We start from the raw sequence: 23945 nt of genomic DNA on the forward strand, positions 1-23945 counted from the left end.
CCACGTATAAAAGCTTAAATCCGCGCGGAGCTTTCCCCGGCGACGAGTCGGCAAAAAGAGCATTAGTGTAGCGCTAGCAACATGGCAGCGGCACGCCCCGCCGTGGGGTTGGCCGCCGGGGACGCCCGCGCCGCGATTGGCCGGCGCCGCCTCCTGCCCACCGACTGCACCGCGCTGCTCAGTCGCTCTCCACACCTCGACGCGAGCGCGGTGTGTCCAACACACACTTAATACTACCACGAACCTATTACGCCGGGCGCGAACTTGTAATTGTGATCTTTCAAACTGTTTAAGACTTGGAGTCCACATAACTCTTTGTGAACATTATTTTTGACCGAGTTGCTAGTGATTACCTACAGTGCGAAAACTTTGGACTAAGAAATCAATTCTAATTGGAAAAAAAATCAAAAATAAATAAATAGAAGTGTCAAACTGTGATACGAAACAAGTACGGCCGCGTGGCGATGCACGTCAGGAGAAGACTGGAGGAAGTGGTCTGTTGATCTCGGTGGTGTCATTCGAGTGATGTGCCGAGTGCGGTGACCATCCGTGGTCGGGCGTCCGGAGGCGCGAGCGAGCTGGGGGCGAGCGAGGTACTGAGCGTGGGGCGGGGGTGGCGCCCCGCGCTGGATGCGGTAGGCTCGGCGGCGGGCGGCGGCGGCGGCGCGCCGGCCGGCGGCGCCGTGGCGATGACGGTGCAGCGCGACGAGCGCGATGCGCGCGCGCCGCGAACCCGCTTCATGATCACCGACATCTTGCACGATGCGGCGCCCAGGGATCTCAGCGCACACAGAGATTCCGACTCGGATAGGTCGGCGACCGATTCGCCAGGTGAGACTCGCCCGGTAGTTTAAACCCCTGATTAGAAATACCAAACCCTTCTTCTTCTTTCTTGAATTTAAAAGCGAAAGAAGCTCGGCAAAATTGTTCCCAGATAAAAAATATCTTACACGTAACACAAGCTAGAGGTTGTGGGAAAGAATATCAAAATGTTCCCTGCCCACATAGGTAGGTATAGCCTACTAAGTATTTCTTAAATAAAGTTTAGTATAAGTACTTACCTGTTACAACTTAGAACAAGGTTATTAGCACCTAAGAACAGTAGATACTCCTACATAGTATCTGCTAGGCAATAGATAATAATAGGGGATAATATTCTTAACATGTTACTAAACTCGTAAACATAATTGCGTGTTTAGTTACACCTTTGAATATTTTACCTTCACCCTTCAAGTTACTCGAATAGGTGGTACACGTAATTACAATAACATAATTATTTTTATATAAGTGCTTGATATTACTTACCGAATTATTTACATAAAGTAACACAATAAAAGTTACAGATATCCCGATCCCGAGTAGCAAAGGTAATTTTTAAAGACACGTTAACTATATATGAATCCATTTAATACCTACCTATTATGTGTATCATGGAAATTCTCCCAAAACCGTAGAAGGTGTTAAAAATAAAGACAAATGAATATTCAATACAATAATGGATACGATATTTATTCTAATCACTGATATGTATTCCGCGGTATAATAAAAAAACACTAAAAGTTTTATTACTGCTAAATGTTCGTCGTAGCCGCTCGTAGCACTTAAGAAAAGACATCAACGAAAATGCATTCAGTGCGCTTTCGTTGATTTTATTTATTTATAGTAGGTATATAGGTAGTATTATTGTTTTGAGTTTGCTATTATTAAATTAATTGTAATTGAATAATCGAACGGTATAATACAAGTTTTACTAGTAAGGTAAACTGCCTTCCTAAATTAAGTATTTTTTAGGTATTAGAACATATAATATTTATATTGAACCCAAATACTTACCTACTCACTTCTTTTACCTAATTGAACTTAATTTCAGCGAAGCTGAAATACATGTATAGTACCTATATTACAGTAACTAACATTACATTTTTAAAATTTTAATTTCCAACGAAAATTTCGAATTACATTTTATTGTGATAATAAGAATATGGTACAAAATAAACAAGGTGATACTTTAATAGCGTGTGTCATAATCTTTGTTTAAGCCGTTCAAGAACTATGCAAATCTCTTTGATCTATGAACATTGTAAGGAAATGGTTAGTTAGGCTAATTATTTTTTATTATGGGAACAAATCGGCTACAAAATAGTCATTTTCTGTAATACAATCGCCTGGGAACTGTGCTAATCGCAGCCAACTCACGCGACATCATATGAATATACTCAGAATTCCACTAATTAATCCGTTGTGATATTTGCCTTTGCGACATACGGATCAAACTTATATGTGAGCGTTCTTTTTTATATTATCTCATATAATAATACTTATCTGTTGTCAAACCGTAGGCTGAAAGAATAATATCACATTATTTCAGACTTTTGCCTAGGATTTCGCTCATATCAGAGTCACTTCTGATTGTCTATCTTTATGCCAGATTAAGTCAAAAAAGATTAAGCAATTTTTTTATTATATATAGTGACATTAAACAAATAGACTTTCTTGTTTTTTTTGTTTTACAAAAATAACACGATTTATATATAACACGTAGGTAAATTTCCAAATTGTAAGTAAATAAATTGGGTCAAGTCAACCTCAAAAACCTTAAAAATTATAAAAACATACCGCAAAAGAGTTGTGATTAATAAATTATATTTTTTTTTATCAACAAAACTTAATTTAAACTTATCCAACCAAATAAATTTGATTTGCGGATTTATAGGTACTACAGTTTTTTGGCCAATCCAAATCAGTATTGAAAAGCAAATTTAGGTATTGATTGGATGGGTTCCGGCCATCGAATCGAAATGGACTTCAGTCACAACAAGACTCGCGCGCACTCGACCGGCACAAACACGCTGTGACTACGGCTTTAGGTTCTTATTTTTTATACTTCTGTTTGTTTATTTGAGACTAAAAAAACAATAACCGCGTGATTCCTGGCACTTTAGAATAGGACCACTCCTTATCTTTCCCATGAATGACATAAAAGGCGATTAAGGGAAAGGCTAATAAACTTGGGATTCTTCTTGTAGGCGATGGGCTAGCAACCTGTCACTATTTGAATCTCAATCCTATCATTTAGCCATATTGATAAAGTCCGTTTAATATAAAATTTCAACGATTAACATAGCGCTTATGAATTTAATCCAAAGCACTTAATATTTTAGAACTCTGCATATGAAATTATTTTAATGAAATTCATACGTAGGCCGTGTAATCTTGGCTCAATTATAATTCCTCATTAATTTTTAATTCAGGCGCGCTCGGAACTAATTAGCGTATTCTTAGACAAATGCCTCTTATCGAGATTTAAATAACAAGTCTAATTAGCATTTTAGAGGACTTTATAGGTACAATGACTGAGCATCGAAATTAAGTTATAAATTCTTAGATTGTATTCTATTCTCAGTAGAATCAAGTTTCATGAATAGTTATGAGTTGAACCTATTTACAACAATTTATTAGAGGTAGGTTATGGATTCTCTATTAACCAAAGCGATAAAAAAATGCACTACTTACTTATGCACTAATTTTAACAATTCTAGTTATCTACTTGAGTTTCGCTTATATTATATTATCTAATCCTGGATAAGATGTGAAGTGTTTGTCAAAGAAACCATTAGTTTGTAGATAAAATTATAAAAACTTCAACATAAACCGAAAAAATGAAATGATTTTACTTAAAAAAGCTAATTCCATTTTTAAACCAGATCTTCTGCTTCATTATGACATGGCTCTAATCACAACATTTAGGATAGTGAAATTTAAATTAACGATTTAGATATTGGTATAAGACTAAGTAATGTTTGAGTTTCGATAGCATTATCCGGTCGACGATTTAATAGACAAGCCGATAAACCCGAGGCGTTAAATAAATTAAATAATAAAACGTATAATGGCAGCGATAAATACAACCCGTTTGGAACACTCGGCCCTCGAGATAACTAAGCCCTTATAAAACGGCCAAATTAATCCTGGCTGAAAGGACTCTCATCGTACAACGAGCAAATAAAAAAAACTGACGTCATAATCAGCTTTTTGTCAAACGTCAAGTTTAGTCCGCTTTTTAAATTTTAAAATAGCTCACTGTGAATTCAGAACTCTAGTGGCAATAGTACAGTCAAGAGATAAAATGTTTCGGTAACTTTTTAAAAATGTAGCTCAAGTAGGTAGGTATCGTATTTTATTACAAAGGTACTAATTAATAATATTATTAATGTACTGTTATCTCATGAAATACCTCCCAATTACTGTATTTAACATTCGTTGGAGGCAATTACACATCATGGAACTGTAAAACACAAAACTTCTCGCATAATAATTTGAAAACCCACTTAGCCAGAATGAAAAATACAACGTTTATAGCAATTACACCCCGTACAATCCCAGTAGACAGATTAGCTGAGTAATTAATAGATATATTGTTAATAACAGGCTGTGTGCAATTAAAATGCATAATTATTTCAACTTATGTTATAAAAGTGTACATCATAAAATTGAGCAAAGGATTTTTATGTTACCTGTTGTTTTAAACCTTTCTACTTTAGGAATGTTTTGGACACTATACCTACTGTATGGCTGAAAAGAATTAAGAATATAATATTTCTTTTTTAATATTCGAAGTCGTCGAATAAGCGCATGATTTTGGAGTTACAATACTTACTACAAAGATAAATATTAATAAATATTTAAATTTAAATGATTTTCATTTCCTTAATTTTTCACATATTTTTTTAAACATAAGAAATTTTGATTTGACTGTACATCGACATTCGTGGCATAACGTTACTTAAACGTCAAAATCTAACCTCGACTCAACGATTGCAGGCGAAGGCTGATATGACCATGTTCAAAAGTGTAGCTTCACTAAGCTGCTTACTAAGTTGATTGTAATAAATCCTACCTGGGAATGTCATCGATAAAATCAACTTTATGACTGTAGAAATTAGGTTCATAAAATTAATGTCGTGTCTCGTGACTTTTGGCATCACGATAAGTGCAAGACAAGGTGACAATTCTTTCATCGTACCAAACTGATAACATCTAACTTTTTATTGTATCAATAAATACATTATCATTGGTATAAATAGGCCCAGTTTGAGTTGCCCATAATACGCTCAGTATTCGCGGCTTTGTGTCGCATTTGACAGGCGATGCGAGCTGTGAAATTGGGTTCGGTTTAAAATATAAAGGCTCTTCTCAAGACTGTGATTAAACTTTTTTTCAAAGGGGATTATTTACAGTTTGTTTAGTCGTACTAATGTTGAAACTGTCAACCGACCCGTTGGATAATTTGAACAAGAAACTCAATCCATGATTGACTACACACGGGAGCCTGCGTCATCTGATCACTGATCAATATGTTGATTGAACTGGAATCCTGCCTCGTTGGGAATGCACGAATCTTACTGATCTTTTATAACACATATTATTAAAAGATGTGTTATAAAAGAATATTGAGCTTAGATGTTTATCTCTCCGTTTCTAGAGGAATATAAATGTTTATATTTATTAAATACAACAGGTGGACTTAATGCCACACGGCATTCTCTATAATAATACATATGTTTAATTTTGGATAAAATTACATAGGTATGTTTATTTATCTAAGTACTCTATGCGTAAAACAAACAATTTCGCTGCATGTGTGGCAATCAATTTTATACCTACTCACCTAGTAGTACAATTAGGTACATTTGAATTAGTGTCTGTTTGTTAGCGACTGTTATCTTTGCTTAGTTCCTTATTTTGAACTTATTTAAAAAAAAAATATCTATTAACTTTACTCGACTTTATCCAAATTTGCAGTATCATATATTTTTTTAACAAAGTTGGTTGAATTTAGAAATTATCTCTCAAATAGGTTTTTAATCTGAAATTTATATTGAGAAAATAGTTCAGATACCATATTTGTTTGAAGTCGTGTGTACACCGTGTAATAGCGAGCGAATACTCACTTGAACGGCTCTCGCAAAAGTATCGGAAAGTGCATAATTTTTCATTCGATTTCACATCGATATGCTCAATGATACCCGAGATGTTATCTCTTTGACGTATCAGAATTATTGGATACATTTAATAGCCTTTAAAGTTTTGTCTGTATGAATATAGAATTCATACAGTTGTCTTCATGATGTATCGTCTAAGTAAATTTATATGTATCCTGAATCTTTATAAATGCGTTTAAGCTTTTCCCGTTGCTCCGCTCGTATAAAAGATTACCTTATCCAAAATTGGATTTTTTATACCGGATAAATAGGTAAAGTAGGAACAATACATCCAAAATAGTTGTCTGCGATGCCGCGAGTCATCATTTACTAATTAGTAATTATTTTAAATTTTACCTTTTTTGTTTTTATTTTCTATTTCACATAAAATAATGCAAATATCTGATGTTGATGTTGTAAGGCAGTAAAAGGTTTTTTCCAAGCATCAAATATTGCCCTAATGAATATGGGATCTATTTAAGATAATTTAAAAAAATTAATCATGTAACAAACATAAAAAATATACAGTTGTATATATCGAGAATCTCTTTCTTTTTTTAAGTCAGTTGAAAATAGCAAAGTTATGATGCAATGGAAAAATAAATTATGCTAAGCATTACTGTGCCTTATTGCAACGCCGTAGCTAAACGATTGTATTAATGCTATTTTGAAAATGAACCCTATTGCAAACAATCTAGTTAATCACATAGCACTTGGTGTAATTAGTGCCGTGGCAATTTTACTTATAGGAGCATTAAGTACGTAATCTTTAATTACCGGGAACTACCGCGTGTCACTCACGGAGAACGATAAAATTAAGGAGGGCACAGAGGTGACACCACACAATGCGGTTAATCCTCACTAGTATTATAAAGAGATAAGATTTGTTTATAAAATACTTACGTGTTTTACATCTGTAGATAATAATCAAATTACACAAAACATAAATTCGTGTAATTAAGTAAAAGCATACTAATACGTAATCATTTTCCCAACACTATTCTAGTCGTTTAAAATTTCATTGTAAAATAGATGCATTAGAAATAATTGCACGTAGCAAAACAAGCGGATGGATGAAATAAAAACGAAATGTGATATACATTACATCAAGCAGTGCATCGGCAGCGATGCTTATCACTAGGTACTGTAACTGCTGTTACGTTACAACCAGGCACAAATTAAAAAAAATAAAAACTGAGAGTGTCAGTAATAACCAGAAAATAATTAAATATGTGTAATTCAATTGTTAGTTTGTGCTAAATATTTATGAAATTTCTATTAGTTTTCGCCGGAATGAGGATTTACCTATGCATATACGGCCTCTGTGGCGCAGCGGCAGTACGCACTGTTTGTGACACCGGAGGTCTCGGGTTCAAATCCCGGCTAAGGCATGAGGAGAAAAGAACTTTTTCTGATTGGCCTGAGTCTTGGATGTTTGTCTATATAAGTATTTATTATAAAATATAGTATCGTTGAGTTAGTATCTCGTAACACAAGTCTCGAACTTACTTCGAGGCTAACTCAATCTGGGTAATTAGTAAAAAAAAAATTATTAAGACTAATGATAGGATTTTAGACAAGGAACCTTCGAGTCCTCTGTTATTTTTAATCTAAGCATTTCTACGACGTATCTTTCTATGCTTAAAATGTTTTGTAATTATGATATAACATATGTGCTTTGTTCTAAGCCACACCGCGCTCTCATCATCCGCCATTGTGCATCATTCATAGACATACTGTAAATTAATTATAGTGACTTCATTAAATATTTTTTTGTAATGTTAGATATTATGGAATCACTTTTTGACATGGAAAAACCAATGTTGATTTCGCGTTGATTTCACGATATTTAAGTATTTTTACGTGTGCTTTCTCTTGGCGTTAGTTCTAGTTGCATACTCATTCATTCATTTCTGGAGAGGAGCCCAGGGTGTGCTTTGACCACGATCTTGAATTGGGTAAGCCGGATATTTTTACACGCAGTGACTCCTATCTAATATCCACAACCTTTGCAGGGAAATTCCTATTAGTTTGCGATTAGACATCCAATCGCTTGTATTTGCGTAGATTTCCTCGCTGTAAGAACACTATATAGTACTCATTAAGGTAATATACTGGATAAAGATACTTACTATAATAGATATTGAAGAGTAATTTGTTATCAAAAGTTTGGTATTTTGCAGACAAGTCGGCAAGCCATGGGAGCTCTAATTATTCTTGCATCGCTGCTCCGCAAGCACGCGTTACCGTAATTAGGTAAATTGTATAAACGGCATCGGACTATTATTTAGCCACTGCCGGTTTAGATTATAATTGCAATCAGATTAGTTATCTAGCTCCATTATGAACATTCTATTTTTATGTAATATTATTTATTATCAAAAATAAGCATTATGTATCTAAGCGTAAGTAATGTATATTTCAGTTGCCACTGTTCCAAATTTTGTATGCAGCATGAACAAAAAATATAAATTAATGAAACTTTCCAGAAATTTTGATATGTCTTTTCGGCTTCTCAAATTTTTCTTAATGTTTGAATACATTTCATTGCGATCTCGCGAGTGAGAGAAAGCATTAGCAGTTTTTTTATATTGCCTAAAATAACAAGAATAAAGTATACAAATCAAATTAAATTTAGGTCACAAATTGCTTAAGGAACACGAATTACGCAACTGAATCAAAAAATCCCATTTAGATAAAAAAATTGCATTCGTGTTAGTCGGTTTTCACTTAATTTTGATTCACTTGCTTAACTTCTTTTTTAATCAAAATTAATCCTATGCAATAATTTTGATTTATTGCCCTATATTTGAATATGCAATTTAGATTTCACATTAAAATGGTCACAATACGGTATTATAACAATAGTATACAACTAATAGTCGTTGTGAAAATACATGGCAAAGATATACAATCAATTGCCTGCCCGTTTTTAAGGCACTAGTTTTTAAAACCTTCAATCATATCCTACCATTTATTCTCTAAATATAAATTTACTTCTCCTATTTTACTCTTGCCCGTAACTAGCTTTATAACTTCAGCATTAAATTCAATTTTACTAATGTCATTTATTAATCAATATTTTTTGTTAATAGATAATAAAACATTATCAAATTAAAATACAAAGGTATAACATTACGCCTACGACCTACATTTGCCAATAATATGTCTCGTACTGATTGGATCATTTGTTGAGCAATTAGAACGAGCTGGAAATCAATCAAGCCTTCACTCAGGTAATATTATATTCAATTAACATGGCTTAGTGTCGATTGTCACAGTCCCATTGCACAGTAGGTAGGTAAGTACAGTCAATAGCTAAGATCGTTAATTGAAATCAGATTAATGACTTACTGGGGTCCGCCCGTGACTTTGTTCGTGTGTAAATTGTAGGCTACGTAGCGAATTATTAATGGAAAGTTTTATCCAAACATCTTCAATAGATAGAAAGCATTAAAAAGAAAAATATAATTATCGATAAATGGCGTTATTTCTTCTGAACTCTTTTTTCAAAGCTCGACCGATCATACAATCATAACTGAATTATTAATATATATATGACAGTAATTGAAATATGTGACTGTAGATATTGGCAAGGTCTCACTGACATACTTTAATTATATAAATACTTACATTAGTATCTGCCTACACATCTCATTCCAACCAATCTACACTTGACCAATTTAGATAACAATTATTCTGGAGACACAAGACAGTAGATATCTATTCAGTTGAAGTTCCTCTAAAGCTCTCTTATGCCAAAGATAATTTCAGGATATCTTTTATAAATGCAATCAATACCTTTGTCCATTCAAACGTGCCATTGTAGTAGTTTCGATGTAAGTATAATTGAGAGTATGGATATGGATTGCGTCCAAAATTGTAACAAGATTTTAAATAAGCACACAAAAAGTAAGCTCACAAAATATTGTCTCAATATGCATAGGTGCATTATTGTTCACTAATGACAATAATTTTCACGGTCGAGTAAGTGCGGTCGACAGTTGGAGCTTATTATAATAAATTAACGTCGGTGTACCCTAATGGACTTCGCATCGTAATTACGCTGAATATTACAAACTGCTAAAGGGTCGCTTGAAAAAATGCCTGGTCTTGCGATATTATAAAGCTAGGTATGCATTGTGACGTTCTTGGTACTCGCTACGGTGACGCGACAGCCCTGCACTTGAAAGCAACCGATCTTGACCAAACTGTCAATATTCACTTTAACAAGAAACCCGATATTTGTGAAGTGTATAAATGAATAGGTGTATATATCCTAGCTATCAACTATTGAATAACCCGTGAATTTAGGAAACCAGTTAGACTATCTCATAATTTCATATTGTGTTGCCTGTACTACATCTATAAGTATATACATTTTGGGTTCTCAGCTTTAAGTTCCCATCGAGTTCGGTCACTACAAGAAACGATTTGCCCTTTAAATGGAAATACTTAATCCCAATGTTGCCAAATTACCCGTCGTTTAAATCTACTTTTTTGGTGTTTCGTGTACCTCGTTTTCTTCTCGTACAGAGAAATCTACATTAAGTTGTTAAAATTATCTTAACATACATAACGCTAAATTGGCTTAAATTAAACATGAGTTTGAAGAACTGGAAGGTGTGGTGGTATTTACAAGTATAAATGCCAGTAGTTATCGTCAGTCTGTTGCTTGTTGTTAATAAAGTAATACAAAATGTATTATATAATAATAAAAAAAATTATGGTTGCAAATCATAAAATGACAATTTTACGATTTGCAGCCATAATTTTTTTATAATATTAAATGTTTTGTGATTGAACATATTCATGAGATATCAAGTCAATGCTCAGTATTATGTTCGACGCACCGTATTTTAATCCCCAAGGCTTGAATAACATAGTACAAAGAACTGCTCAGTAACTCAGTATGGTTACTTCAAACATATAGTTCAAATAAGTTATCTATCAAAGATAAGGCAATAGAATTAATCCTGTTGAATATTTAAACTAGTATAAGGGCGGGTGAGACCGTTGGCCGAGCAGGCAGTGGCGCGCGGGTGGCAAACCACAGCGCGGTCGCCCCTACACTCCACTGCGCTAATTCCTCGCACATTATACTCTAATCCTGTCACCTTTTGTTTTAACATTCGCAGTGTTTACAACCAACGACAGATTCTTAGCCATTATTTGTAATTGACAAAATTAAATTTTACGCTTACATAAGCATGTCTGTATAAAATGGTGTTTTGATAAATCTCAATTCTTTTGATATACCTAACCTGTATTTCTTTACTCATACATGGTCATAAGTCGCCAATTTTTTTAAATGTAACTGTAATCAATCATAGGTATTTAAGTTAAAAACATAGACAAACAATACATAATATTATAAGCAACCAAAATTTATACAAAAATCTGATATAAATTTAGTTCTTACCTGAAAATGTATTGCATATTCCATTAGAAAGTTATAAATGTAGATGAAGCTAAAAAAACAGTGCAGGAATCGCGGCATGTAGAAAGATGTGATCTTTGTCTATCTACCACTATTTTACGACAATGTGTCTTCTCAATCATAAAGCTGTACTCAGATAACTTACCATACTATTTAGGCGGTCCAAATAAAAATGTGCTAATAGTTATCGATTGGTTACAAACTGTCGTCAAGATAAGTAGCTTACTGAAGCATGACGGTAAACCGAGGCAAGTGATGTTGAAGGAAACGCGACCAGCCGCGCCGACCACAAGAAGCCCTGCGCGGCTTCTGCTGGACCGACGACGTAACCACACGTTTAGGCAGGGACTCCATTGAAACTGAGCTTAGCTAAGAGTCTATTATTGCTTTTAATGCAATACTTAGAGACAACCGCGTAAAAACCCGGCGGTTATCGCAAATCCCACCAATGCTAGGCTATGCAACCTTTTTCTAGGCGTAATGGAACTCTATGTACTCTTCTCTATAGCCCTAATTATGTGTATGCAAAATTTCACACATACAATATAGAAATATACTTACATAAAACCTTTCCCGGAGACTTCTTTCCACTTGCCATGATCTCTGCATACAAAATTTCACAAACCAAGAAATTGATCAAGTAGTTATAACACATAAACAAACCCACTTTCTCAATGACAGTATCAATGGATTCCATAATGGCAATGTTAAAAGACAGAAATTGTTATGTGTAGTATAATTGATGTCCTTTATTCTGGACTAACACTAAAGACTGGGGGCTTCTTAGCCCCCAGTCTTTAGTTTTATAATATGTTTCAGTGGAGAAGCGCCCTTAAACTTAAACTATATAAGTACTTGTATAGCAACACGGTGAAGGTTTCATGCGAATTTCGAGATTGCGTAAATTGATTCCTCGAGTTGGGAGTGAATACAATAAGAAATTACGTCTCAAATTGCGATTCAAAATTCAATATAAACCTTTTTATTTTTCAATAAATATAATATTAACATATAATGTGATTTGGATAAAATAAGCATAGCTGTAGACACAAAAAAATCAGTAAAAAGCATAATACTCATATAAATTTTTCCATCTACAGGTGTCAAAGATGACTCTGACGATGTGTCCAGTAAAAGCTGTGGTGGGGATTCCTCGGGGCTGGCGAAGAAGCAGCGAAAAGCGAGAACAGCCTTCACGGACCACCAGTTGCAGACTCTTGAAAAGTCCTTCGAGAGACAAAAATACCTCAGTGTGCAAGATCGCATGGAACTGGCCGCGAAACTTGGCTTGACAGACACGCAAGTGAAAACCTGGTATCAGAATCGAAGGTAGGTCAACAAATATTGCATAATATCACAATTTTCTTGCTCTGAAATTCATCTTAACATTGTTTATTTTTCCCAAAATATGCTTAAAGACAGGAGACGATATAGTTGCTTGACTAATAAAAATAGATGACTTTGATTGTAGATATGTTCGAATGACTCCTTATAAAGGTAATGATTTTAGATAAAGGTCAATGGGTGTAATTGGCCAGTTCTCACCTGTAATGTCTGGTCGTGTGTTGGCCGGCGCCATGATAACATCTCTACTGCATGCTCGTGAGAAGCTGCGCGGGCGCAAGCGGCGACTCAAAGCAAAAATATGCTGAGTCAATCAAGCTGCCATTGCTACCGACTAAATACAGTTCAGCTTATACTTTAATCTTTTTTATCATAATGTATCCGTCCAAATGCAATTATTTTACTACAAATACTGTGTAGGTACAGACAGCCAACAAAATCGTATCTATTAAAATTTGATTAGTTTTATGGTTAAGCATTTAAAAAAGCTAGAACAAAATAAAATGATAAATTATGTTACGTTAATACATGCAATTTTACTTTCTATCTTAGATCATAGTTTTAGAAGAAACCTTTTCGAAATTATCGACAAAGATTTGCCCTACGGTTTCTTGCATACCCATAAGTCAATTTACTCATCATATAATATTGTGTACTAGCAAAAGCAATTTCAATTATTTCTCCAGAAACTTTAATAATATAATATTTAATTAAAAACGGCCGTGCCGAAAAGCAGAGAAACCGTGTAAAACTTATTTCTAGTAAGGATTAATAAATACTTTAGATACTGAAGTCCAATATTTTTATATTTATTCGACCGACTGTACCAAGCGGCTATTCCAAAAACAAACGTTTGTAATTAAGGTGCGCCCGCCTCCGAACCGTGTACTTTGTATAAAAACCACGGCACCTACAAAAAGCCTTGTCTAATTTTCTATTGATTTGATACAATTTCTATAATCTGCCGCTACTAGTCCATCCTTTTTAATAGAATCTACGATAAAAAAAAAATAATTTGATATTCAATGTAGGTATAGGTACAGTTAGTCTAAACAATCGAAATTTAATTCTGGCAACCTGAAAATTTACTTACACATAGATATTGTCATATTCATTACAATTGTTTTAAGTAACACTACATATGCTAAGTGCCTAAATAGTCTTCATCTTCAGAAATAATATTGAAATTAAAGTAAGATAAGGGTCTGAGATATTATCTAAAGGTAAAGAACAATGTGTCGCGCGCGCAGCCGTCACCGCACACCGCGCCTGCGGTCGGTCATCCGTCTCGCCCGCCTTTGATTTTTTCAATCACCGCACTTTTTGCCATGCTTTTTGTTGATTTTCTATAATTTACGCTAAACTAATGTTTGGGCTTCGATTTTTCGGTTCGTGAAAGGGTGTGAAATCGGAGTTAATTGAAGGATGTAATGGCTTTTGTGAGTGGTCACTTTCTTCTGGTGCCGACAACGCTGGAGCCGCAAGTAGGACGGCCCGCAACCACCAATTTACCAGTGTGTGGGAGCGAGCCTGCCGCATTATATCTTTTGTGCCTTGTAATTGTTATTTAAATAACACAAAGAAAAAATCTTATTAAGCCTCTTTAACTCGACCAAAATAATTTGTGTTAATTACAGGTGTGCCATTTGCGGTGGGCCATTAAAACAAAAATTAATTGGCTACACACATAAATTCTATAACGTATGTAATTAGTGATTATTCTCTACAAACAATTTAATTGTTCGTGCAATTACGAGATTTTTCTGCACACAAGACTTTTAGTGCTTATTCTATTCAAATTTATAGTTCATGAAAGTTTAATTAGAGAATAAATATTACGATTGCTTCATCCTCATTTAACGACGAAAACTGACAAGCTTGCATATAGAGAGTGATAAATGTGAATTAAAAGAAAGAAGAAAGTATGCAACGATGGTGGCAAGCAGAAAAAGAGAGGGATGCGTTATTAAATGTAGGTAACATAACAAGATACATCCAGTATGTTCTCATTCTGATATTCTGGCGCTATCATTGTTTTAATAAGTAATCGCAATAACATTGTTCGTTGCATCAGCCAATGTCTTAGATATAAAGGAAACTTTGGGCCTTGAATAAGATGGTCCTTTATTCTACTTTGAAGGATGCAAGTCATTGGCGGCGCGCTGGCGCCTTCTCCTGGCCACTTAATACGAGACTTCCGCCGCGAATACATTTTTGACACTATATTTATAAGTTTTATTTATGTAAAGACGCGTAACTTAAAGCCATAAAGTCTTTTGAACAATTAAATTATTTGCGTAAATACGCAAATGTAATTACCCCGCATCAACAAGTAGTATGTGGCGTTTTAGTCACAAGTAAGAGGCTGGTAGCGAAAAGCCAAGCCGGCACTCTGTAAGTATCTAAATCTCAATTTCATCATTAAGTCATCCTGCTGTGAAAGTGTCCTAAGATTCTAGGCTTGTAAATTTTTTTTCTACCTCATAACAAAGACGTGATATGTATTTATAAAAAGGTATTTATTTATACATAAATTCAACAGCATTACAATATTATCATTGTCATTTGGTCAGATAAGTTCAGGTATCATGACAATGCTTCAACTTTTTTACCCATCGTTATAATTGAAAATATTCCAATAATATAGAGCTCAAGAAGCGGCATGCAAATTACTACTCGTTGGTCCGTTTGTAATTCAGGGCAAAATCGTTAAATTTCAAATGTGTTTGTGACTGACCGAAGCTCAGCATGGGTAGGTAAATTGCATGGTTATAGTCCAGGAATCGAATGCATGTTTCGCAAAAAAAAATATCATACGATTTCCTAATATCGTTTCAAGCGACTGATATATATTTCATGTTTAAGACAAAATCTTAAAACAACCAGGCGGTACGTAAGTAGTTATTGAGAAAATCTACAAAGATACCTACCGCAAATAATTTCTATAAGTATTATGATCCCATAATATATTGAAGGACAAGAATACTAAACTAACTCTTTCTAAATAAGACTTTCATTTTATTTTGGTTATCCTATACTTTTCCATTCATAATGTCAGGAATTTACATAATATCTTACATAATACTCGTACATACAAATTTTAAATGGTTTACTAAAGACTACGATCTACGATTAGGTAGATATTTTCACTTGCAATGATCCCTGCATGCTTATTTTTTATATCCACATTAGAATAAACCCGCGTCATCGCTTGTGTAAAACGAAAAATTATATATACCTACCCCTAAATCACTTAAGGTAGTTATGAGCTATTTTTCAAATCTCTAGACTCAGCGGCTTGACCTGTATGTTGATATGTGAGCCAATCAGTCAGTGTTATCTTGTGAATTAAAAAAATAATATTAATTTAAAAATAATTATGTAAAGTGAAATGTAGGTGCTTTCCCATACTACAGACAGGCCGCCGACAGCCGTTTATCGGCGTTTAGTCGCGACTGTAATACCCGCGATTACATAATGACGTCTCTAATGGCTGACTTCCAGCCTGCAATGTAATTCCATACACGGACATCATGTCCCTCGATTCTTTTATTTATTGTTATACTAGGTTTCGCTTGTGACTCGAATCCAGCCGCGTTAATTATTAGGTCTTTTTTCGAACTCCAACATTGGGTACGAGTATATAGTACGTATGGAAAATTTCATGACGTATAGCCTACTATGACGTTATTATTTAAACAGATAAATTATATGAACAAATCTTACGATTCAAGTAGGTAATCTGTTATCTCCTTAAATCTTATATCACCCACGCTAACGGACCATAACAACAATGTCGAGACAAATCATATTTAATAGATAATCAAATGGCTAGCATTTAACAAGTAAAATATTTAGAATAAACATAAGCTTTTTTGGTACAAGCTCAGCAGCTTATAGAAAAAAGAGCGAATTGATCACATTTCTAACATATTTTTTTTATAATTCTATTAAGTTTAACCTTAGTAGGTATGTCATATTTTTTATTTCTGTCGTTATCATATTAAATTTCACGTTTTAAATTTGGCAGTTTCTAAGAGGACGTAACGGCTCAATGATATCATCTGTATGAATGTTATAGAGTTTTATTCTTTTGTATACCTACGTTTTCAGTTTCAAAAAAATTGACATTATTGACACTTACAGCACGTGTTTTGTATACAAACAACTTAATAATTGTAATTTTATTTTCACTTTTGTAATATTGTTGTAACATGTCAATAAAAATATGCCTGAATCCAAAAATCAAAAATTTACGAAAGTGGTTATGTTTTCGCTTGCGAATGTTATTTTCCCTGACAGTTGCATATAAAAATATTTTCAATTGATGAATTTAAGCTAGCAGCAGAAGATTACGGTATGTTACTAACTTATCTTCGTCATATAGACGACGTCTCAGCTTAAAAAAACAATTTATATTTTTTTGGTTCTTGAGCAATAAAATGAATAAACGATTATTTTTGTTTGAGGTCTTGAAAAAAATGAAATGTTGTCAATTCAATCGTTGTGAATTCAGACGGTCTGTCTAGGTTATCTTATCTTTGAATTACAAAGTTTCCAGGTTCGACTCTCTAGTTAGTTCAAGACTGAACTTTTTTGACAAAACTTTGATCAGTCAATCTCTTTGATATTCATTCTAATAAGAATAAATAATTGAAGGTCAGTAGGTAGTTACTTACGTCTTTTTTTTATTTATATATATTTTCAAATTCGTCAGGCATGTTCGATGTTGCATTTAACATAAAAAGAAATTCCCCAAACATAGAGCTGGCCGTATCCTTACACTCCGTTCAAGACTTTTGGCTCTGTCTACTCCATAAAAGATAATGTACTTACCTAACTATATGATTTCAAAATTCTCTAAAAAGGGGAGCGCATCAAAGTTCTACTACCAACTTCACAACTGAAATCTTCACGTTTGCTGACATAAAATATTGAATAAAAGGTTTTAGGTTACAAGAAAATTTGTAAACATTTGAGTAAACGGCGCTCATCACTTCCCTTTTGAATGACGAGGTTTGATACACACGTGATGAATCTAAATGATGGAAAGTCCTTTTTTTGCTAAGGGCTTAGTAAAAACAGAATTAATATAAAAATGTGCCGTGTGATTCCCGGCACCAATAGAAAAAGAATAGGACCACTCCATCTCTTTCTCATGGATGTCAGAATAGGCAACTAAGGAATAGTCTTATAAACTTGGGATTCTCCTTTTAGGCGATGGGCTAGCAACCTGTCACTATTTGAATCTCAATTCTATCATTAAGCCAAACAGCTGAACGTGGCCTATCAGTCTTTCAAGACTGTTGGCTCTGTCTACCCCATAAGGGATACAGACGTGATAATATTTATATATGTATACCTATAAAAGTACTTCATGCATTATTCTATTCGTGTACTAAAATTTGACAAAATTCGTAAATAATTAACTCTTTTAAGCTTATTTCATAAATGTTAGTATGTAATTGTCTTAAAACAGGTGCTTTAAAATTCATACTAAAGACATCAACGCGTTTTTATAATTAAGTACTAAAGAAATGGCAAAAAATCTTAAAACGTTTTTTTATAACTTTACTTTTATATCTTTTTGTCGTTATTTTCTGAGATAACGTTTACTAAGGGACTTTCTATTCGTTTATTATTAACTCTTATAATTCTCATCGCTGTCGGTTAAAGACTTAAAATAAAAATTGTTGCAAAAATGATCATTGCATATTTTAAGTTACTTCTAGTATACCTAGATTCCTTACGTGTGAGCGCGCCATCGTAATGACACACCTCGGGTTCCGCGGGTAGCTACCAAGAACAGACTAATCGCTTTTGGCGAACAACCGGCCAAATTACACGTCCAGAGACACTGGAATCAAACCAAGGACGCCCAGGTCACCGGGCTTATCATTTAAACGGTAATCATTATGCTACGAATGCCATTTCGGTTTTAGCCGGATTTTAATAAGCAGGATCGCGTAATTCCAACTTGTAATTTAGATATTTTAAGCCAAATCGTGATGTTAGATAATTGTGACTTAACCTTTAAAGTATCTACACACAATTAGTCATAATCCATATTAGACTATTTAAATTGGATTTAATTTATAGATCGTAGCAAGTATTTGTAAATTGTAAATTTGATCGCAACCATACAATAGCAGTCATCGGTCCTTATACGATTCACAGTCTATAAAAATAAACTTTACTTACATAGATATAATATATCAGTATAGCAAAATGAATCATTCAAGTACTACCTGTATATAAGTACTATTTCGGTCGCAATAAAATTGTAACCGCATCCTGTAATGTAAACATAATACCATAACAAAACAATAACGGCTCTCAAACTTCAAGCAATTCCCATAAGAACACTCGTACAAACACGTTTCTGAAACTTTCTAAGCAGCGTATAAATAACGTTCGACTACAGCTCAAATTGGGCCGATTACAAACGGAGTAAAACGGCCCAAGCGCCAGCCGAGCGCGAACGCGGCGATCGATGGAACTTCTCTTTGTTTGCCGGATATACAAGCCGAATTCGCATCACGTCGCCCAAAAACCCAAATCGAGATAAACAACCTCCCCCTCGGAGAGGTCGTAAACGAGAACGTTTTACCGAACGATTTTCGTCTTTAACTTAAACTGTTAAGGCGTGTTTTCGGGCGAACCTACAAGAACAACAATTGAATCAGTTCACGCAGCATCAAATCACTAAACCACTGGGCGGAGCGTATCAGACTCCACCGGGGACGCGAGACAGAGACGGAAAAAACTCGTTCGACTACAAATGCTTCGAGTTAGAAAGAGAGGAGAGTATTGTCTCTTAAGAGATCTTGAGATGGCAATCCTAATTTAAGTGCTCTCCGAGAGCTTTTTGTTCGAAGCTTGCGGCGGCATTAAAAAGAATAGTGTCACTGAACAGATTGCCTCTCATTCAGCACTTGACAATTAAATAAGTGCTCTTTGTGAAGATGTTCGTTAAGAATAACCCGTCATAATAATGTGATTAATAGGAGCAGAGGTGCTTTTCATCTATCAGCTGTCAGCTACTGCTAATTATTGAGTACTATTACTGCTTAAGTATCATTTTATTTTAGCTTTAGGAATTAGGAATTTCAATGGAAACTTCTTTGAATTTAACGCAAATTTAATTAATTTGAAATGAAAGGCTGTCATGCTTTTATTGGTTGCATGGTTATAATTGATGGGATGACATCAATCATATAAATAAAAAAGACGAGCAACGAACATCTGAACTCCCCCTCATTTACATTTAATAAAATTAAATGATGCATTTATAGAAATTAATTAACGAGGTAGTCAGTGAACCATCGGCTAACAACCGCAGCCCCATGCCGAGTCGCGGCGCACAATAGCTGCGATCCTGCTAATAATAACAATGATGATACGCAGCAATAACAAACAAATAACGAGAGAATAGAATAAACACTCACAACATCTTGTCTAGACTTCATAATTATTATACATACTTACCTATATTTTTGGGAGGTCAATAAGAATTTTGATAAAAGGTATATCGATATTTCCTGGCTGTGTCGTTTAGACGTAGAACTTTTTCAAACTACCTAGATAATGTGATTTCTTATTCAGATAAGTACTGATATTAAAATAAAAAGCTTTGATAAGTAGTTTGGCATTTTTACGTTATAACAATGTCTGATAGTTAATGCAACTGAAAAAAAGCGACATGAAGCAGAAAACAAAGAATTGAGTAGTTCTCCTGCACCCTTTTTATTTCTGTCAACAATATCAACTCCCTCAGAATTAATAAAAAGCTCACCCGATGACAATAAAAGCTCTTGCGGTGGAACTAATCGAGGACTTGCGAACTAAATTAAATTTTACAATTGGTAATGTTTTATTATTCAACGATGCAAATATAAAATAATGATATACTCGTAAACTTGGTAATAAACGCATACTGAAATAAATTTAAAACTTAAAGTGATGAGAGGAATTGATGAAATATTTTATTATATTAGGTACATACATACATATGGTCAAGTCTATATCCCTTGCGGGGTAGACAGAGCCAAAAGTCTTGAAAAGACTGAATGGCCACGTTCAGCTATTTGGCTTAATGATAGATTTGAGATTCAAATAGTGACAGGTTGCTAGCCCATCGCCTAAAAGAAGAAACCCAAGTTTTTAAGCCTATCCTTTAGTCGCCTTTTACGACATCCATGGGAAAGAGATGGAGTGGTCCTATTCTTTTTTGTATTGGTGCCGGGAACCACACGGCACTGCCGGGAACCACACGGCACATATATTAGGTAATTAGAAAATTTATTTAGGCAAGATTAAATGTATGCTGTACAAGTTCAATCGTAAAGAAATTAATCTTAGAAAGTGAAATCAATAAAAGTCACATTACATTTGAAAAATTATGCGAACTGAAGCTATTTATCCTGGATATCTAAAAACTTTCTCCCTTATAGCTACTTCGCCATAGACAGATAGGCAGTTAAAAAAATCTGTGGCTTTTCGGTGGCAATATCGCGTAATTTATACGAGCTCACCCTTTCCCAATCCCAACTGAATCAAATAAATCAAATTAAAGTACTCGACCACGCTCCAGCAAACTCGCGAGTGCCCAAGACGTTTTGTCAAATTTATTATTTTATTTATACATTTTTTTATTACTCGCTTCATATAGATGTCTTCATTGTACTCTCGAGTGGTCTGTGACAAATTTGATGACGATTGGGGTCACAAACTCTGTAGGGTTAGTGATCTATAGCTTTGGGGACCGTAAATGATAGTTTTGAAAATTTTAGAGTCGATTTAGGATCGTAATGTAGCATAAATCGGTTTTGTGTAAGTTAATTCTTGTGGGATTCGCGTAACGGTCGGTGACAACATTGTTGAGATATTAAATGAACTATAAAGCTTTTCGGGATAAAAAATGTGCAGGTGCAAAGCGAGGGTCTTTCTAACTACATAAGCTTTAAAAGTGTTAAATTGAAACTAATTTTATAGTTTCAATTTAACAAAATATCAAGTGAAGTTCAACCCACATTATCAGGTGGTTCTTAATTATAAAAAAGCTTCAAAAGTGTTTTATATGAGACATACCTACATATTATGTTTGTTCACAGGACGAAATGGAAAAGGCAAACAGCGGTAGGATTAGAACTGTTGGCGGAGGCTGGCAACTACGCTGCTTTCCAGCGTTTGTACGGAGGGTACTGGGCGGGGGTGCCCGCGTACCCGGCGCAGCCCGCGCCGGCCGCCGCGGACCTGTACTACCGGCAGGCCGCCGCCACCGCCGCCGCTGCTGCCTCTGCCACGGCGAACACCCTGCAGAAACCATTGCCATATCGGTCAGTTTTATTTTTTTGTTTTGTGTTCTTTACAGCCAGGGATTTTCAATTTATGAGAAACAAATACTAGTACCCACACACAAACGCACATGCTTTTTGTATATATTTCTTGGGGGAAGGTAGGTCCAAAATGTCAGTTTTAGCTGGAGAATTTAAATTTAAAAGATCGTCACAGATTTTTAAACCGAGAAGAATCTCAAATTTAGAAGCAGACTTACCTATGTATTTTTATGCTATCAGACGAACAACGTTAGCAAAAGCAAATCACTACTTCTATAATATGCTGTAAAATCGCTATTTTACCTATAATCCAATGTCCAATTATACTCGTAAAGATTATTATCATTTCTTGTTGAAGTCAAAATTATTGACAAATTCTATCGATTGTCAACAGGTTATACCCAGGTGCGCCATTAGGTGGCGTGCCTCCTCTAGGGCTTGGCCTACCAGGGCCCTCGGCGCATCTCGGTTCCCTCGGGGCTCCCGCGCTGGGCGCTCTAGGATACTATGCGCAAGCGCGCCGCACGCCTTCTCCAGACCTCGACCCTGGCAGTCCAGCGCCGCCACCGCGCTCTCCCAGAGAACCTTCCCTAGAAAGACGCTCTGATGACGAAGAAGACGACGAACCTATACATGTATAATCCAGTGATCTTGAGGTATATTAATAAGATAATAGACAAACCAGTGATTGTGACGGAAATATAAACAATAAAAGTGAATGATAGAGATGACTATTTAAAGTGACGCTTGTGAAAGTAATAAAATGAATAATAGTGATCATACAGCTTCATTTGCAGGGACAAAATTAAGAAGCCATAATTTTTGGTAAACCTGATTTACATTAGCTCAGCGGTTTATTATGGTTTCCCTATTAGTATTACCTACTTTCAATATTCAGCCGTGTCGACATATGTATATCGTATGTTGAAAAGACTATTATACCGATATTTCGTGATAATTGGGAAAAATATTCGTAAATTATGGACGCGTTCGTCCAAGATATGTGATATTATATGCCCAGTTTTGATAATAAATAATGTATAAAGTTGATGTTGTGTAATTAAGAAAAAATAATTATAGAATACACGTGTTTTGTAAGTCAATAAAATAGGTTAGAACCTAATGCAGTCCAGTTACATTACTACCTTTGTTAATATGAAATGGCAATACTAACTTCAAATCGGCAATATATTGGCTATTCGGTAGTTCTTTTTATAAACAAAATTATGTTTAATTTCTGACTAGAGTGCTTACTATTCATACTGTATTCAAGATTTCGTGAAAATTTGAGAGCCGCCTGCATGACAATTTTTTTTAAAACGAACTTTCGCTTTTATTTTGAAAGGATATTTACATTGTATTTGGAATAAATTTTTCCATTATGTATTTTGGGTTAAAATTGGTTTCTACCGTAAAAATATTTATAAAGTATTTTTTTTTACTTTAATTAATTATTTTATTTATTCAATGAAAGCATAACAATGTTACTTATACCTATGAAATGTTTTGCCATGCAGGCGATTCGTGACTCTTCATAATTTTAACAGTCCTAATTGTCACAAACAAAAAAGATACTGTAAATTGTTGTAAATAAGTATACTGCTTTTATTTCCTAATTTTAACAAAAAGGGTATTGCTCAACCGCTCTTTGGTGTCGCTTGTCAAAAAATAAATGTACCTAGGTAATGTTTTAATAAATTTACTCATAAAAAACACTAAAAAACATTGTGTCATAGAAGTTCCTAAATTTGTTGGAATGATACAATTCTGATAATGTAAGTAAGTTCGAGAATAAAATCTTGGCATCATAAATGCCCTTAGTTTTCTTTGAAAAGCCTTTAT

General features: G+C 34.6%; 1 protein-coding gene across 1 annotated transcript; it reads left to right on the plus strand.

Annotated features, from left to right (window-relative positions):
* Positions 1-689: 689 nt before the first annotated feature.
* LOC106129366 (homeobox protein B-H1) lies at positions 690-22947 on the plus strand. The gene is made up of 4 exons (XM_013327900.2): positions 690-831; positions 12522-12750; positions 21879-22103; positions 22498-22947. The coding sequence occupies exons 1-4, from the start codon at positions 690-692 to the stop codon at positions 22742-22744; spliced, it is 843 nt and encodes a 280-aa protein (XP_013183354.1). The 3' UTR covers positions 22745-22947.
* The last annotated feature ends 998 nt before the right edge of the window (positions 22948-23945 follow it).

This window comes from Amyelois transitella, chromosome 4, assembly GCF_032362555.1.
Source record: "Amyelois transitella isolate CPQ chromosome 4, ilAmyTran1.1, whole genome shotgun sequence".
NCBI lineage: Eukaryota > Metazoa > Arthropoda > Insecta > Lepidoptera > Pyralidae > Amyelois > Amyelois transitella.

Bases quoted from the DNA above. Each gene is read 5' to 3' on its own strand.
- LOC106129366 (XM_013327900.2), top strand. From the start codon at position 690: ATGACGGTGCAGCGCGACGAGCGCGATGCGCGCGCGCCGCGAACCCGC. The intron at 12,751-21,878 runs GTAGGTCAACAA...GTTTGTTCACAG, and splicing joins ACCTGGTATCAGAATCGAAG to GACGAAATGGAAAAGGCAAA. The intron at 22,104-22,497 runs GTCAGTTTTATT...GATTGTCAACAG, and splicing joins CAGAAACCATTGCCATATCG to GTTATACCCAGGTGCGCCAT.